General features: G+C 30.4%; 2 protein-coding genes across 2 annotated transcripts; one reads left to right on the forward strand and one right to left on the reverse strand.

The window, feature by feature from the left end:
- Positions 1 to 1,413: 1,413 nt before the first annotated feature.
- LOC130904070 (uncharacterized) lies at positions 1,414 to 3,237 on the forward strand. Its single transcript, XM_057816627.1, has 3 exons — positions 1,414 to 1,472; positions 2,541 to 2,576; positions 2,937 to 3,237. The coding sequence occupies exons 1-3, from the start codon at positions 1,442 to 1,444 to the stop codon at positions 3,176 to 3,178; spliced, it is 309 nt and encodes a 102-aa protein (XP_057672610.1). The 5' UTR covers positions 1,414 to 1,441; the 3' UTR covers positions 3,179 to 3,237.
- Positions 3,238 to 4,585: 1,348 nt separating this feature from the next.
- LOC130899766 (facilitated trehalose transporter Tret1-like) lies at positions 4,586 to 14,351 on the reverse strand. Its single transcript, XM_057809957.1, has 3 exons — positions 13,922 to 14,351; positions 7,763 to 7,857; positions 4,586 to 7,103 (listed from the first exon to the last, which is right to left on the reverse strand). Exons 2-3 carry the CDS (start codon positions 7,827 to 7,829, stop codon positions 5,761 to 5,763), a joined length of 1,410 nt encoding a protein of 469 aa, XP_057665940.1. The 5' UTR covers positions 7,830 to 7,857; positions 13,922 to 14,351; the 3' UTR covers positions 4,586 to 5,760.
- Between the last annotated feature and the right edge of the window lie 3,012 nt (positions 14,352 to 17,363).

A 17,363-nucleotide genomic window follows, 5' to 3' on the forward strand; every position in this document is an offset into this window, starting at 1 on the left:
GGTCACAACATATTGAATCAAATTTTAGGTAAGGTGTTTGTTTAATTCACTTATTGAATTTTTGTTTAGTGGCGGCCATGATGCAATGGCAAGAGACTTATATAATGTCAAGCAACGTGCAATATTCATCTCCGCAATATTTTGACCTCGCAGAGAGCCTTTTTGTAAGTAGTGTTGTCGTATTGAAGTATTCCTCTTTTTAAATCAAAATTATTTGATGATACATGAGGATGAAGGGAAAAAAATATCAATTCCAATAAGTGGTTATGAGACTTGCTTATTGAAGATCGTTGGAACAATTTTAAAGAATTTATTTGTGGATATACGAATTTCAAATGAAGAAAATTATTATATCCATTTATCAAAACGAATCTATGAAGGCTAAGTGGGAATTGATGCTTTTCAATATGTGAATAGTTATCCATCAAAATAATAGGCCACCTGTCATACATGGAAATACTATATCTAATTTTCCAACAATATTAAAACTCTGCGTTATTCAATGTTACTAAAATTGCAACATATTGAGGATTTGAACAATTCAGCACTTGATACTAAATATTGATTTATTTATTTAGTGTATACAATTAATCTTCTATAGTAATAAATTTGAGATAATCTGTACTTATTTCATTTATTTCTATTATAGTTTCGAGTCAATTTTTCTTCACTACAATGTATTTTTTCTAGCTCTTGAATTATTTCTTCGATTACAGTTTTAAGTACTGCATTCGAAACCACAGCACACTCAACTGAACTCATTGAAAAATATTAATTCAAAATTTTGACTGTATGGAAAAAGACTTTTGTTCAAGAAAAAAAAATATCGAATTACTACAGGGATATACTTAAAACGACACCACACTGAAGAAACTAGCACGAAAATAATTACCAACAAGCAACAAGGCTTCATATCATGATGGCCATGCGTTGATTTTTTCTATAGAATTTACCAAACCAGCTAATCCATAGTATTGTTGTAGACCTGGCAAAGTTTTAGATGGGATAAAATAAAATGGTTTATGTTTAGAATGACCCACCCACTGCAGGTAATTTGGTGTCTAAGAGATCTAATTGTGGTATTTCACAGATAAAAAAGGTCAAATGAATTTTGAACAAAACATTTCTCACATAAACAGATAAATCGGGCCTATAACACTAACAAAACTCACAAAGGCATTTTCATCTGTCAACATATTTACAATTTTTATTAGTCTTATTTCATCATTTATACAAGAGAAGTTCCATTTTTGAATCTATTACTATTTATGAGATTTAAAGACGTTCAACTTCAGTGCTTTGAACATTTATCATTTTATTCTACTCACCTTATACTGAATGGTACGTGTATTATTCCTCATTTTTAATACGTGCTAATTATATTGTCTTATCATTTAATTAACAAAAGTAGCAGTTTGTTGTGAAATGAGCATAATTCAAAATGAAGGTCCCCTTAGTATTGTTGGTAGTTGGTAAGAATATTAATTTATTATTACTATGTATAAATCAAAAAATTCGCTGACAGAAAATTTGGATGCTTTGAGATAATGTGAGCACATGATTGATGAACTGAACTGGACTGAACTGAAAATCCTTATCGATATTTTTTTGAATTGTAACTTGAGCATTTTTATACTTATAAATTCATGCTATTTTTAACCCAGGAAATTATGCAAGGCAAATATTTTTTGTAAAAATCGTGATCATCCATTTCTAAACTATAGAACAAAGTTTTTCGTTGAATTTACGTTTTATGTATATCTTCTTTTAACATTTGGCCATGTAATATTGTTGACCACATAAATTTTCGATGTCATGTCAAACAACTTTTTCCTTGTATCTTCCGAAATTTGCAGGCACCGCCGTTACGGGGCTGGTATCTTTGGCTTTTGCCCATTTTTATATAATTTTCATCCGTCATCCTTTTTAAATCCAATATATGTCCCGGTCTTAGGATGTGCAAATCCTTTTTAGCAAATGTTTGGGTTACGATCTATTAGATCTCAACCGACGATATGTAATGAATTATTTTGATTTTTGGATAAAATTAGTCACTATATAAGAGATCTACTTTTTGTCATTAATTTTACCTTAAAAGTGATCGTGGAAATTTTATTGAGAATGGAAGGTGAAGCAACCTTCTGATTCATTTGGGCTAATCTATTTTTAATAGGAACAAATTGCAGAGAAAAATATTGACAAATGTTTTAAAAAAAAAAGTTTTTCAGCCAACAATGTTATGGCTAGTGTTTGGGGACTGTATATTATTTTTTTTAAATAGACAGAAAATGAATCTTGATGACCCTTACTTTTAACCAAAATGTTTCTTTAACCAATTTTCAAAATAGAAATTTCGATTTTTCCCTAGGTACAAGAACTTCACTAAAAATTATGTTTTACAATATATCAAGTTTATTATATCCAATTGATAATTAAGAATCTAAAAAATTTACATACATTATTCACAATAAAATTGTTATTATGGTATGGTGTCAATTTTTTTAGAACTGAACTATTTAAACTTTTTTTATTGATTCTAGGCATCTGTGCCGTGTGTCAAGGAGATTTGATGTCGGGTAAGTCATTTCAATGTAATTATTTTCTGTACACCCATATCAGGATTGGTACATTTGATATCCATTTCTACCTTAAGTAATACACAGAATTCAGAAGAAAAAGAACAATAAAATGAAATACCTCAAAAATTTATAGCTTCTTAAGATATTCGTGTCAAAAATCTTAATATTTGGTTGGAAGTATCTTGTCGAGTCTGAAGATGACATACATATCAACTGCTTCTTTTGGCGGTCCACACAGTTTGTCATTTCTGCTACATATTTAAAAATTGATCTGTTCAATTAAGCTGAAACGTTAAATTGATTAAATCATTTTCGCGAATTCTTAACAATTGTTAAACTCTAATTTATTATTTTTAGAAATTGGAAATATGGTAAATTCGACTCTCGGTGATATTATGCCAGGCCAATGTGTAACAAACTTGACTGAATGTCTAAATTCATCATTAACAAATTACCAATCAACAACGGTGCAGAATAGAGGATTGATCAGGGTGCTGTCAGAAGTTATAAGTTGCTTATTCTCAACATTGCATTGCTTATTTTTTGACTTCAGATCTCTGCTACTTCCAATTTTTGACATGACAGAAATATTACCATGATGAAATAAATTTGAAAAAATGATACATATTTCATATGGAAATATATATATGGGAAAACACTACAATCAATAAGTTATTTACCTTCCATATTAATAACTGATATGTAATTTTTATTCTTGATAACTGGCAAGTCATAAATTATGTCCAAAAAATCAGCTGTCTATTGTATTAACAGCGATAACTGAGCTTAATAAAATAATATTTCTTATATTAAATTATTAATAAACATAAAAAAGAATTCTTACAAAGAAGTAATCAAACATAATGGAAGAATGATGTATAATGAGTGAACAGAAGAGGTACTCATTAGTTTTAGCACAGTTTACACAAAAACTGAGTTATAACTAGCGTTTTGTTCGTCCGTCTATCTGTAGTGGCGATATCTCCTCACAGGAAGCATGTAGCGAGCTCTGTATAGCTGTAGATATGCCGAAAAAAAATTGGGCATTATTAGGAAAAATTAAATTAACCAAAATGTGATTTTTACTAGACAATTTGTTTCTCATCTCTTGTAAATCAAAATTTTTGTTAATATTTACTGATTGCTTACGGTACAAATGCGCTTTTATCTCTCACGCCGAGAGTGCGACGACTTTTTTACTTGTTTTTATACCTTAAGACTGAGTAGTATTACTGCAGTTATGCAAAAGTCAAAAAGGTTCCTGTGTAAGAATTCATTTGAAGCTTCTAGTAAAATGGATGTTTAAAGAACATCAACTGAAAACAAGGAGATTAATAGAATTAGTATGTGCACCGTCTGTTGAAATCAGAATCAGAGAGTGAAAAAATGTGGGAATATTCTTGTACTAGCCTAAAAATACAATACGCCGCATTTAAGGTCTGGGAATTAAATAATAGGAAATAAGTAAATAAATTTTCCTCCAATATTTATTATTGATTCTCACAATAGTCTGCATTAAACTCCACACAATGATTTCAACGTTGCTCCGGCAAAGCATCCTTCCCAACTTGCTTAGAACCGCGGTTACTTTTTCTATGACATTATATTCGGAAATAAATATAGTCGCAAGTGTTTCTAGATACATCTGTCTTCATACACCAGCTTGCGAACGATTTCTGAGGGTTTTCCCTCAGATTTCACTAAAAATTAAATCACAATACGTGGCTTGTAATGTGAGTCATTTTCACGACACTGAAACTGAAATACTGAAATAATTTATCTAGAAAAATACACAAAACACCGGCAAAAAGTAGGACTGTCAAAGAAAACCCCAGATGTCGACTAAGTGCTGCAGTGTGACTGGTTATGACCACTTGTCAGCTCTTTTCGAAAACAACCTTGATCTAGGTTTTTGCATTGCTGTTCGACGCGCGATTAACTTTCGTTTGCCACTAGACTGCCGTGAAGAAAAAGATGAAGGTAATAATGAAAAAAAAATACATTACTTCGCCAAAAACAATTTATTTAAAAACAATTTTGGGAACGTACTTACGCAGACAATCGATATTCGTTTTAAAAAAATCTCCTACTTATCTGGGCATAATTTTAATGAAATGACAGTATTTTTAATATATCTTTCCAGTAAAATAATGAAGGGAACATACATCATTTAATGATTTCAAACGAGCTTCCGATAGTTAAAAGAGAGTACCAACAATACTGATCAAATTAATCGCAGATGAAAAAAACAAATATTAGAAGCCCAGACACTAATTATAGAACAATAAAAATGAAATCAGAAGAACTATCTGACATATGCAGATGATACTCGTATATCACTAATATCAAGAAACCCAAGAGGATGTGACAGTCAGGATAATAGGAGAAACAAAGAAAGGCAAAGAAAGAGTATTGGAAATAAATGAAAGAAAGAACATAATCATGATAAGCACAAGAAGAGAAAGAATTGAGACCAACATAAAAATATGAAAGTATAGTTCTGAACAAATGAAGACTTTCAAATATTTAGGCATCATTATAAATGATAAAAAAAACAGATTAGAAGAGATAAAGAATCATATAGTATCTGTAAATGAAGCATACTGAAAATAAACAGATTTATAAGAGACAAATACTTGAGTACCAAAATAAAGTTTAACATTTTTCGGAGTAGCAATTAGATCTGTTGTCACATATGCCACATAAACAATGTGTCTCGCGAAGAAAAAGAAAACCTGAATATCTATCCTATCCTATCTTATTCGACAGGATAATGCTAAGACGAATATAAGGCCAACAAAAATAGGTCAGAACGAATAAAGAAATATAAGAGTTGAGGAATTAGAAGAAAATTTGAAAATAAAAGCCTTAGAGAGACGGCAGCCGGATTCTATAGAGAAAAAAATTGGAAGGTAGACCAAGACTATGACTAAGCATAAGATGGGAAGACATATAAAAATTAAATATTCAACTCGTTAGATACAATATCAGCAATAGGAGAAAATGGGAATACAATTATTACAATTTAGTGTAAACTAATGCATTAAAATTAATACTACAAGTAAATTATGTAATATTATGAATTAACGTATTCACTGAATGCCTATAAGTTTTCATTACAGATTATATAAACTATGTACAACAAATTATTTAATAACTTCCTAATTAATATCACTATATCTTACGCACAACCCTCAACTTTCTTTTCAATACTCTCTCCTTTCAGAACCATTTGTATCTCTTCTAATGTTTTCCCTTTAGTTTCTGGAATAACAAAATAACTAAATATTGCTGTGAAAAAGCAGCAAATGGAAAATACATAAAACGGATACTCTAATCCATAATTGTCACCCAATCTTTGATACAATTGAAGTGACAATAGAGAAGCTATCACGTATGTAGCATCAACTAACGTCATACCGTATCCTTTAACATTTGCAGGAAATAGCTCAGGGCCAAGTACTATAGGTACTAGACCTAAGCCTAGTTTAAATACACAAGCATATATCATGACACTGGCAATAGGTATCCAACTGACCGAAGCTGTGTCGTAACCAGAATGTTTTAAAGTGAAATAAATAGCAAGTACCAACAAACTTATACCAGTTAAAATACTTGATATTATTAGTAAACTCCGTCTACCAAATTTGTCCACAGAAACGGAAGCTATACATGCAGCAAAGAGTAATAGGAAGGCAAATAAAATGCCAGCAGATGAAGGCTCCATGTAAATAGAACCAGCTGCTCCCAAAATAATATGTAGATTCATAAGAAGAACACTTATACTACTAAAATGCTGCGCTCCATTCAGAATAAACATAATTATCACAGCTTTACGGTAGCTGGGAACTATAAATAAATCCCAAATTTTATCCTTGTCAGTCTTCTGTCTTTCTATTGCTACTTTAATTTCATTCAACTCTTGATCTATATCACATTTAGAGGATCTAAGTCTTTTCAACGATTTCTTAGCTTCTTCAGGTTTATTTATGAATACCAAATAGTAAGGACTTTCGGGCATAAATGGAAAAATAATCAATTCTAATATAGCTAAAATAGCTCCGATTGTGCAATGAGCCCAGTATGGAATAAAAGGTACGACAGCGTATATTACGAATATACCCAAAAGCATCATTAAATAAATTAAGCTACTGAGGAAACCTCTAATTTTCTGTTCTGCAATTTCGGCTATGTACATAGGAGTAGAAACATAAGCTGTGTTGCTAGCGGTTCCTGCTAGAAATCTAGCTAAGTAGAGAAACTCAATAGAAGGCGCAAAAGCAATTATTATCCAAACAATCAAAGTTAGGAATGCTGCAAGGAGAATAGAGTTCTTTCGGCCAATCCTATCAGCGAGATACATAGTAAGCGGGAGACATGATAAAGATCCAATCCATACAAAAGTTTCCAACCATTCGCCTTGAAATTCCGTTATAAGTAGAGGAGAATCTTCCCCCATGAGTATTGGTATAACTGGTGCTGTCCATCCATATTGCATACCATCACTTATTGCATTTAAGGTAGCTGAAAAATAAAATTTCAACATTATTTGTTTGACAACGTTGTTTGAAAAATAAAAATTTATTCAAATAGTTGGTTATAAAAGGAATCTATCAATTATCTATTTTTGACTTCTTACGTAAAATTTTATTTGGAATCTAAATAGTCTTGGCTAAAAAGGAGTGAAATACTTGCCCAATAACACTACCTTTCAAATTGGATTAATAAAACAGTATCAAAAAAACCTAAATTGCACTCAACAGAAAATTAAATAGATTTAGGAACATAAAAAATCACAAGTAAGACAAGCTAAGATAAGAAACAAATGAAAATTTTCTCGGGACTGGTCTCAATTCCTATTTTCAATGATCAAAAACATGTGGAGCTTGATTCAAAGAAAGGTTAAAAAAGGAAATCGTATATAATTCCTACCCAATTTACAAATAATTTTCATTAGTCATTGGAGAGAAATATGTCTTTAGTTTATAAGTGACTAAAAATTTTGAATAATCTACAAACTCAATCCGAAAAAAATATTCAGAAAATTCATGTTGATGAATATACCATTGTGTGTGTGTTTTCTTTTATAACACGTGTTACTAACAAGAATATGATTATTCATTTAACAGGCACATTACCAAATTATAATATCGTTGAAAACCGTAATATTCACACGTACATACCTGCTAAAACTGCAATTAACTGAGGTAACGTTCCTTGGAAAATATTTGTATAGGCAATAACAGTCATATTGAGTGCTTATGATTAATTTGTGCACCTGAAACAAATGAAATAAACATAAAGCAAATTATTTGCGCTATATCTCAGATGAATGGAATATTATGGGACCAAACAATATCAAAAGCAAAAAAACCACGAATATATTACAGGATCCTTGACAGAATTGTAACATTTGGTAGCGAAGTGTGGTAGAGAAAACGATTTACGGAAAAAATTCTAATGACTTATGGAAAATAGCAGTAAGAAATTCGAAAGAGATAACAGACAAGATAGATAAAAATTGACGTTTCGACTAATTTTAAGTCTTTATGAAAATATATATTTTTGAAAGATTGATAAAGACTGAAGTTAAGTCGAAACGTAATTTTTTTATCAATCTTTCAAAAATTGTTAAAAAAACTAATTTTAAAACAGAAGAGACCTGAAATGAAGAACATATAGAAGCATTAATATAACAAAAGAACTAATAAATAAGAAATTTATATATATTTTTTAAAGAGACAATAAATATTCAGCCCCATTCATAACGAACTAGCCTATAGAAATTTAATGTAATTCATAATCTAACCTATAAAAATTTTATGTCATTCATAATCCAACCAATGAAAATTAGCAACGATTTCTACAACGACCAGAATTGACAAGCTCAATATTTCTATCAAGTGTGAATTTGAATATTGATTTTTGAATTTAACAAATTCAATTTTTTTTTTGAGGAAATAACAAAATTTATGACACCGCAATTCTCAACTAATTAATGGAAGTAATTTTTATTATTGTTATACTTTTATAGACTTTTACTTTGTACTTTGGCCATAATTTCAGTTCATGATAATGAATACCTGGGTATGCGAACGCTAGGAAATATATTAGAAATAGTACACTTTGGTGTTTAACTTTTCCACAATCCCACTAGGAGAATGCTCATAAACTAGCTGACAAAGACTTCGTCCCAATTCATATACAAATATGGGATAATTCCAAACCACCTGAAGAATTCATGGTCAATTAGCTGTTCAAAATTAAATAGAAATACTCATACGCCAGGAACAAGAGACAAAATATTTTGATACAGACTTAAAGAAAAGTCGAAACGTAACGTCAAAATTTATCTTTCTTTTAAAAACTATCAAAAAAAAATAATTTTAAAACAGAAGAGACCTAAAATCAAGAACATTTAGATGCATTAATAATACATATTTATATATCCCTATCGATTTCTGTCTCTGAAATACGCAATTTATTGTTTTTGATTCTAAGATCCTTGTATGATTTTTATATTTGAGAGTAACAAAACCAACGCTAGTTTTAGTATGATTATTATGTTTATCCTTACAGGTTTCGTAATTTCAGTTTCTTTTCATACTTAGCATTAAAAGATTAAATAATCATTGTAGTTCATACTAATGCACTTATATACTATATTTATATATATATATATATATATATATATATATATATATATATATACTATATATATACTATTATTTCTAATATCATTAGGATTAATATAATCATATTGTTTCATTTTTTACTTCTATCTAAATCAATAATTGAATTCATAAATAGTGTATAGAAGGTGGGCCATAAAGTTTTGCTCTTTTGAAATTTTAATAGAAAAAAAGAAGCCGTAATGTATTTGAACAAATGTTTATTTAAACTGAAGAACATAAAATGGAAAATTATTTCTTAAAAATAATATCATCCAAGTTGCTGCCATCGCGTCGCTGGCATATAGCCCAGATATCTTTCCCATTTATTCACGAATTTTAATTGGACCATTTTTCTTGCTTTTTACACGTAGACTCGAATTTTAACAAAACCCCATAACAAAATAAAATATCTCCTCTTCGCGCAATAAATTTGTTTTCTAGCCTGGGGTGATTTTTGTTGGATATATGACAAGTTGTAACCCTTAGAATTTCGACGCCAAAATGTGGCAAAATTTCTCAAAGGCTTGGACATCAATTAAGCTACTGGGCCCGATGTAATACCACCAATCATATTTGAGAAATGCGCAACTGAACTAACAAGTCCGCGATGCAAACTCTTTTCCCTATCATATAATAAAGGTCTCTTCCCTGTAAATTAGAAACTTGCTCGGGTTCAACCCATAACAAAAAAAGGAAAAGGGCGATTTTCTACAACTACCGTTCGATTGCTTTAGTCCCAGCCATTGTCAAGGTTATGGAGAAAGTCGTTAACCAGTAAATTTTGGGATATATTAAGTCTGCTAACATTATCAACGACCTTTAATACGGTTTTCATAAATATAAATCAACCGGGGATTTCCTGACATATGTAACTAACGTATGAATTCAAGCTATAGAGAAATAGGGGGAGCCCCGAGCAATCGCACGAGACACATCGAAGGCTTTTGGCAGAGTTGGGCATACCGACCTACTGAATAAATACTAAATGGATCGTACAGTTTGTCGGCCTCACTTATCGATGACTTGTTAGCTTCCTCAAAGACCCATCTATCCAGGTCGCTATCGATTGATATATCTCCTCAGGTGTGCATCATGTCACCTGCTCTCTTTCCTCTTTACATCAACTATCTACTCGACAAAACTGCCAACTGCTCCGCCGACAAAAGCACACTGGTGTCTTCGTTCAAATCAACCGCCTCAATAAAGATCCAAATCCATAAGCATCAACAAATCTGTACCATCAATACCGATCCTGAAAACATTTTGGAGTAAGGTGGAAGCAATCTGATTGAGTTTAATGCTGTGAAGACTTTGTTCAAGGCTATAAACAGCTTCTAAACCTCTACAAGGTACAGATTAGTCCATCTTTGGAATATTGCTCGCTCGGACAGTATATAGCATAGAAAAAGGCAGACGACTTGACTTTGTTTCACCGATACTACCATGTCAAATGCTCTTCGGAGCTGTCCAACATAATACCACCTAGAGCAGTATTAGCAAGACCTACTCGACAGGCAGACGTGGCCCATGAGCATCGAGTTCGTCTACAGATGCCCAGAACTTCAATTTATCGGGACTCCTTTGTTTGGAGGAGTATAAGCTTGTGGAATCAGCTACAAAGTCACGTCTTTCCAGAACACTGCAGTCTACAGAAGTTAAAGATCAATACCCGTAAGCACCTCCGCACGGCAGACACCATTCGAACTACTCGGGTGTAATAGGATTTACCCTCTTTTGCTTACTTTTTACATAAAAAAATGTATTCATAATTGTATAAGATTATCCTTTACTATTGTTTTGTTTCTTTAGAAGTGTATATATTTCTGCACTAGTAGTTTCAATGATTCAACTGAATAAACTTCATAGGCAATCCCAATGCCCAACAAATGGGAATTAAAAACAATTAGGTGCGTGAATTATAATGTAACAATGCGTAAGAACTAATGCGCCACTATATAATAATCCAAAAAAGAGGTTTCAATTTGGAATTTTATTTTATATAAATAAATCGAATAAAAAATTCCAGAAAATGAAAGCTCCTTGTTTCAATGTTTTTCAAGTAATTGATTTGTTATTTTGAATTTAGATAATTTGAAAATATAGTATTAGGATTTAATTGGTTAAAAATTCAAGGTGTCAAAATTCAATAATTTCAATTTTATCACACACTGTTCAACTGTCATACTAAAATGACATTATTTGCGTAAAAAACTTTAATTAGGGTCCTTGTTAACATAGTTAACAAGGTTTGTCACATTTTGGTTTCAGTTTGATTCCCACAAATTAAAAACAAATGGTAATTTCACTTATAATATCTTCTTGGAATATACACCTTACGTCAAACCAAAAATTTTTATATCAAATTCTTTGTATCACTACAATCTCACTTCAGTAGTCAGCTTATTAAGGTGTGAATAGAGGAAATACCCAACAAAATATATTCGTACTTCATAGAATCAATAAGAAAACCACATATATACATATCGTGCATGATTAAAATCATTGGTTTTAAATGACAAAGTAGTTATTCAAGTAATTGCTATTTATTTCATATTCTAATAATTTCAGATGTTTTTTTTTTCTTCTAAGAATATAAAATTAAGTGCAATAAGCACATTTAATCCAGACCAAAAGAAATTTTAAAGATATATTGAATGGAACTAAAATGTTATAGGCTGTGTGAAGCTCAAATTTTAAGGTATTTGAAATAAATGGAATTTGGAATATACGCAAGAAGAGCATCAACAATCTTCGATGAAAGATATCTGAATAGTAAATTTCATAATTTTTTTGTAATTTCTTATATATCTTATATAAGTTCAGTGAAATTGGTTCCAAAGTAGGGATAGTAAGGAGAGAAGTACAGTTAAATAAAGTTCACCTATATAAAATGAAAATTTGTAGCAGTTTTGTAATGGTGATTTTGACAGAAGAATCGAATTCTATGGAACAACGAAGGCAAAACCAAAAATATTTTTGATCGACATGTGAACAAGCAAATTGGTCGCCACTGGAACGTTGGAAAACTACCTTTTTTTAAGAAATGTCAAATATAGTATCCAAATAAAGAGAATGTTTATGCTAATATACTTAAGAATTGTATTAATAGCTCTTCATTATTCATTGAGCAAAATGTAACTGGGATCTCTACTAAAATTTGCTTCAAGAAATAATAAACATCTTAACAACATAATGGTACAAAACTTATTCACTTTTCTTAGAAAATCAATTTCCCTCCTCAAGTTGTTGATAGGAAAATGAGAATAAATCTACAAATATACATACTACACAATTTCATATTTAAAACTGAAGATTTCCAAATGTCTTCCCTTTATTGTCAAAATCAATAATTGTACTTGAACATAGATTGAGGCCAGATCAAGGTGGGATATAAATATATTCACAACATTAGTTATCCAGATGGCCAGTAATTCTAAGTTAAGGTAGTTATAGTAAACTATGCTTGTATATTTCTTTTACGCCTTCGAACATATTTATCCTATAATTTAAATAATTAACTAATGGTGTATTGTATAATTTAATATTCAATTAAACTTCAAAATTAATTAAATTGTTTCAGTTATGATGTGTGAATATAAACGATTTTTTATACGAATAATGAATTTTGATTATCTTTTGGTTACTAATGAATTATATGATTCAACGAGTAATGTGATGAAAATAATAAGAAAACAATAATTCATCTGTCGTTATGCCGAGTGAATTGGTGTTACGTTTTAAGAACCTCTGAATTTTATATGATTGTAAATAACCTCTGCTGTTTCTACTGTAAACATTCGTTGGACTTATGGTTTTATTTTCTAAATAGAAAATCTCATCTGACTTTACCCAATATTCTCCATGTTCGTATTAACTTTGAAACAAATTGAGGTTAAAATACATTAATGCTAGAGGATTGTCTAAACAATTTTGGACTATTTATTGTTGGGAAATGAACAAGTATATACTACAGTACAACATAGTGCATGGAATAGTGTGAAAAGCACATCACTTATTTTTCTTAAATCTCAGATTACACATTATATCAGTCTGTAGACAAAATGAGATCTTGTTTACAGAAAAAACAAAAAAATAGATAATAGTGATATGAACAAGAGGAAGAGCCAGAAAAAGTTAAAAGGGAAAGAAAAGAACATGTCCATAGAAAAATGAAGAAAAAATTACAAAACTGAACAAGAAAATACATTATAGGAGCTCCTGACGCCAAGAAAACGAAAAGCCAAGTGAAAATGTAATAGTGAGAGAAGAATGAGAAGGCCTATATAACCTAGTGTGACAAATATAGAAATAAGAGAGATACCTGAATAATGAAGTTGAGCAATAATTGACAAATATCAAAATTGAGGGAATAATTAACAATTTTAGAGAAACCGCTCTTTTTTGATACCAAACATTTAAAAATAAAACAGAATTTGAACATCACTGTAGGCGCTGAGAAGAATTTTGTTAACAAAAAAAGTATAATGTGCTAAATTAATGGAAACATTAATAGAATTTACATGACTTCAGATAAAACCAATTAATCTATAAATAATGGTAACAAAGCAAGGAAATAGAAAAAGAGGCGTCCTCATATTATTAATATAATATTATCGGATCCAATAACATGTCAAATAATTGCGAAAAAATTTATTTCCAATTACTTACTCAAGAAAAAAAATTTAATTATCTATTCTCTATAATCCCATTTAACTTGAGGGTATTGACTTCAAAGGTCTAATTCTCTTCAATAGACGGAGATTAAACAAACAAAAAACACGCAGACTATCTAACTCCTGCTTTAACCAAACTGGTTTTTTTAATAAACACTGAAAGCACGTCTGATCACTGTGAATCTGCAGCCAACACTCTTCGACTTATTGTTGAAAATGGGTATAAATTTTTTCACTGGGGTTTTGGTTATTTACATCATAACAAGTTGATATATCTACAGAGTTCGACTGGGAAATCCAAGAAACGGTAATGGCATCGAAATATACCAAAAAAGTTGTTAGGCGCAAATTAATTAAGAGAATTGTTTTTTAACAGTTCATTGTTTTCGTATGCACAATTGTATCAGCTGTAAAATTATACATTCGTTCATAAAAAATATATTTCCATTTATATAGTCCCGTTCGTGATATTATGTAATTCGTTACTTTTTATGTCATCACACATAAAACGTGTCACAGAAATATAGATGTTATTAGTTTAGTTATGATTAATTGCGAAATAACTTTTGACAGTTCTTTTATACCGAGATTGAAAAGTCCATATAACTAATTGGTTTTTTTTCTTTTAATTTTTCTCAGTATGAATAAGTTTGGGAGATGATAAAATTATTAACATAGTACAAGTGAATTATCTAAGTAGTTTTTCCATTTATTGTTTGATTGACTAACATTAAGTTAGTCAATTTTTACTTAAAGATAGTGCACTTTCTAAACATGAATTTGAATATACATGAAAGTCGAAAATAATCCGCCTCTATATTTAATGAAGCACCCTGTACAATTTCATGTTTTTGAAAGCTTTTGAGAAACCTCATTAAAACGAACTATAACAGTCTAATTGTGGTTAATAAGTGAAATTTTGAATATAATTATGTACAAACTTTTAAATAATAGTATTCTTTTATTAGCATCATACAATCAATAACTTCCTAAACTAAGTCCCAGAATAATAAAGGAAATTTATGAGATGAATAACAATTAATACGATTTTGGTTTTGTGAAATTTTTTTTCATTAATAGCTAAAAACTAAGCCAATAATAAATATGGATTTTAAGAGACGCACTTTGTTGAAGATAATATAAATGTCGATATAATGTGTCAAAGAGAATTCAATACTAAGATTATGTCCAATTGCCTGTCAAAATAATGTAAATCATACAACTGCCCTGGAAACTTAATATATATATATATATATATATATATATATATATATATATATATATATATATATATATATATATAGAGAGAGAGAGAGAGAGAGAGAGAGAGAGAATTTTGTGCAGGAGATAACAGGAGACGATTCAGACTCTAGAATGAAATGAACGAAATTGTTGGAAAGGCATGGGTACAATTTGTTTTTCTTTCATAAATAATCATCCAAATTTAACGGTCAGGTATACCTACCTAATTGTAGATAAAAAAAAGAATGTTTGTGTGTTGGCCAACCTATATCTCTCCTACGTGGACACCTCAATATGATTTAAGGATGAGAACTCACTTTCCAGCCAAATAGATTGGAGTGGCTACCTGGATTGCCAAATGTTACGTCGTTAGATTTTTTCTATTGCGACATCTCAAGAAGAAAATCTGCAGTATGCAATATAGCCAACCAGCTATGCGGACCCCAAAAACTTAATTAATTAATTAATTTTTTCTTTTTATGCTGCGCTCTTGTATGGACGAATAATCCATCTATCAAAATATTTTTGAGGAAAATAGCAAATTTTTGCAGGTCAATTTGCGAAAAAATTTTGACACTGGACGAATGGAATGTTTCTATTCAAAGTGATTCTATTCTTTATTTAAAGGCTCTGATGGTCAGAATAGCAAAATAAATCTCCCGTCAGGTCTCTAACGTTTTAAATGCGTTAAATTTGATTGAGTTTAATACATTGTAACATTTCAAGGCTTTTTGGAAACTATGATCCGGGATCAGATAGATTTTCCATCAGGTTATTTGCGGATCATATCCCATAACGGCTGGCTACGTTTTCGTAACTGCAAACTTAAAACTCAATTTTTTATTACTTTGGTAATTCACAACTTTATAGTTTTTCTGTGTTTATAGACCCCAATTTAGCTGTTTAATAGGGGTTTTGAAAATTAATGCCTTCATTTTTCAATATAGACAGGACCTGTGTATAATATGATCATATTTATATAGTAATCAAAATCTAATTTAGTTAAGAATTTCATTAGTTCGTATACGTGCAATTCAAATATTCCCTGGATATAAGGTGGCATTGTACTTATTGCGTTTGCATTTAATAAAAAAATACAATATTCAATGACTAATAGGATATTTGGACAGAACATAAATTGTCTTCTCATTTCCTCAATTTTGCTGTTTTTGTATTATTCATTACCAGCGATACTATTAAACCAAATTTTCCACACGCTGTGTGAATCCGCTTGACGTATTTTACCGGTTATATCATCAATAAGTATTTCAATACCTACTGATTGAAATGTAATTGATTAAACTTCATTTACGAAAACTCTTTACGTTTTCTTGGCCATTATGATAGGTTGGAGTTGTAGCTATTTATTGAGTTTTTGTGTGTTTTTGATATTTTTTTTGTATTTAGCATCTATGATAGAGTTGACCTAACTGTTATTATTTTTTTTAATATTGTACTTTCTATTATAATATCATAATGCCGTCGCTACATGCGAAATTGATTCCATAAGAAAACTTGGTGAAGCAGTGGATAGGACCCTGTGATCGAGAAGATAAAATTAATTAAAAATATGGTAAATGGATGTCACAAAATAACACACACACAATTCTTATTTTTCTCCAATTATTATAATTATTCTACGTTATTGTCGGTTCACTTGTAGAATGTAGGCATATCGGTGTATGTGTATCGTAAGGAGATTTCAACTCCTCCTCCATACCTCCAAGAATATGATCAAAAGATTCTTTATCCATTTGATGTTATTTTTGTCGTAAAAAGCTCCAGTGTGGCTTGTTACCCTTTTCCTTCAGGCCCCTCAATTCATAAAATTTATTTTGAAGTGATTTCATTCTCTAAATTTCTGTTTTGTTAGGATTACTCCGTTTTCTCTTTGTAGGAAATACGAGAACAATGAGATAGGATTCTCAAGTTGTAGATAGTTGAAATTGGAGACTTATTACTTTGGAACCGTCATATATCCTCCATGTATAAATGTAAAGCGCACCAGAGTCGTTAACAATAACTTAATTTTGGCTGATATATCCCAATCTTTTATGAATTGTTAATAGTTTTGTTCATTAATCACTCCACATTTTGAAAAAATAGGAAAAAACCTATTTATTCTATGATATGATATGTACAATGAGATATGAAAACTTTAACCACATTTACCAAAAAATGTTAAAGAGACTATG

The sequence above is a fragment of the Diorhabda carinulata genome, chromosome 1 (assembly GCF_026250575.1).
Source record: "Diorhabda carinulata isolate Delta chromosome 1, icDioCari1.1, whole genome shotgun sequence".
NCBI lineage: Eukaryota > Metazoa > Arthropoda > Insecta > Coleoptera > Chrysomelidae > Diorhabda > Diorhabda carinulata.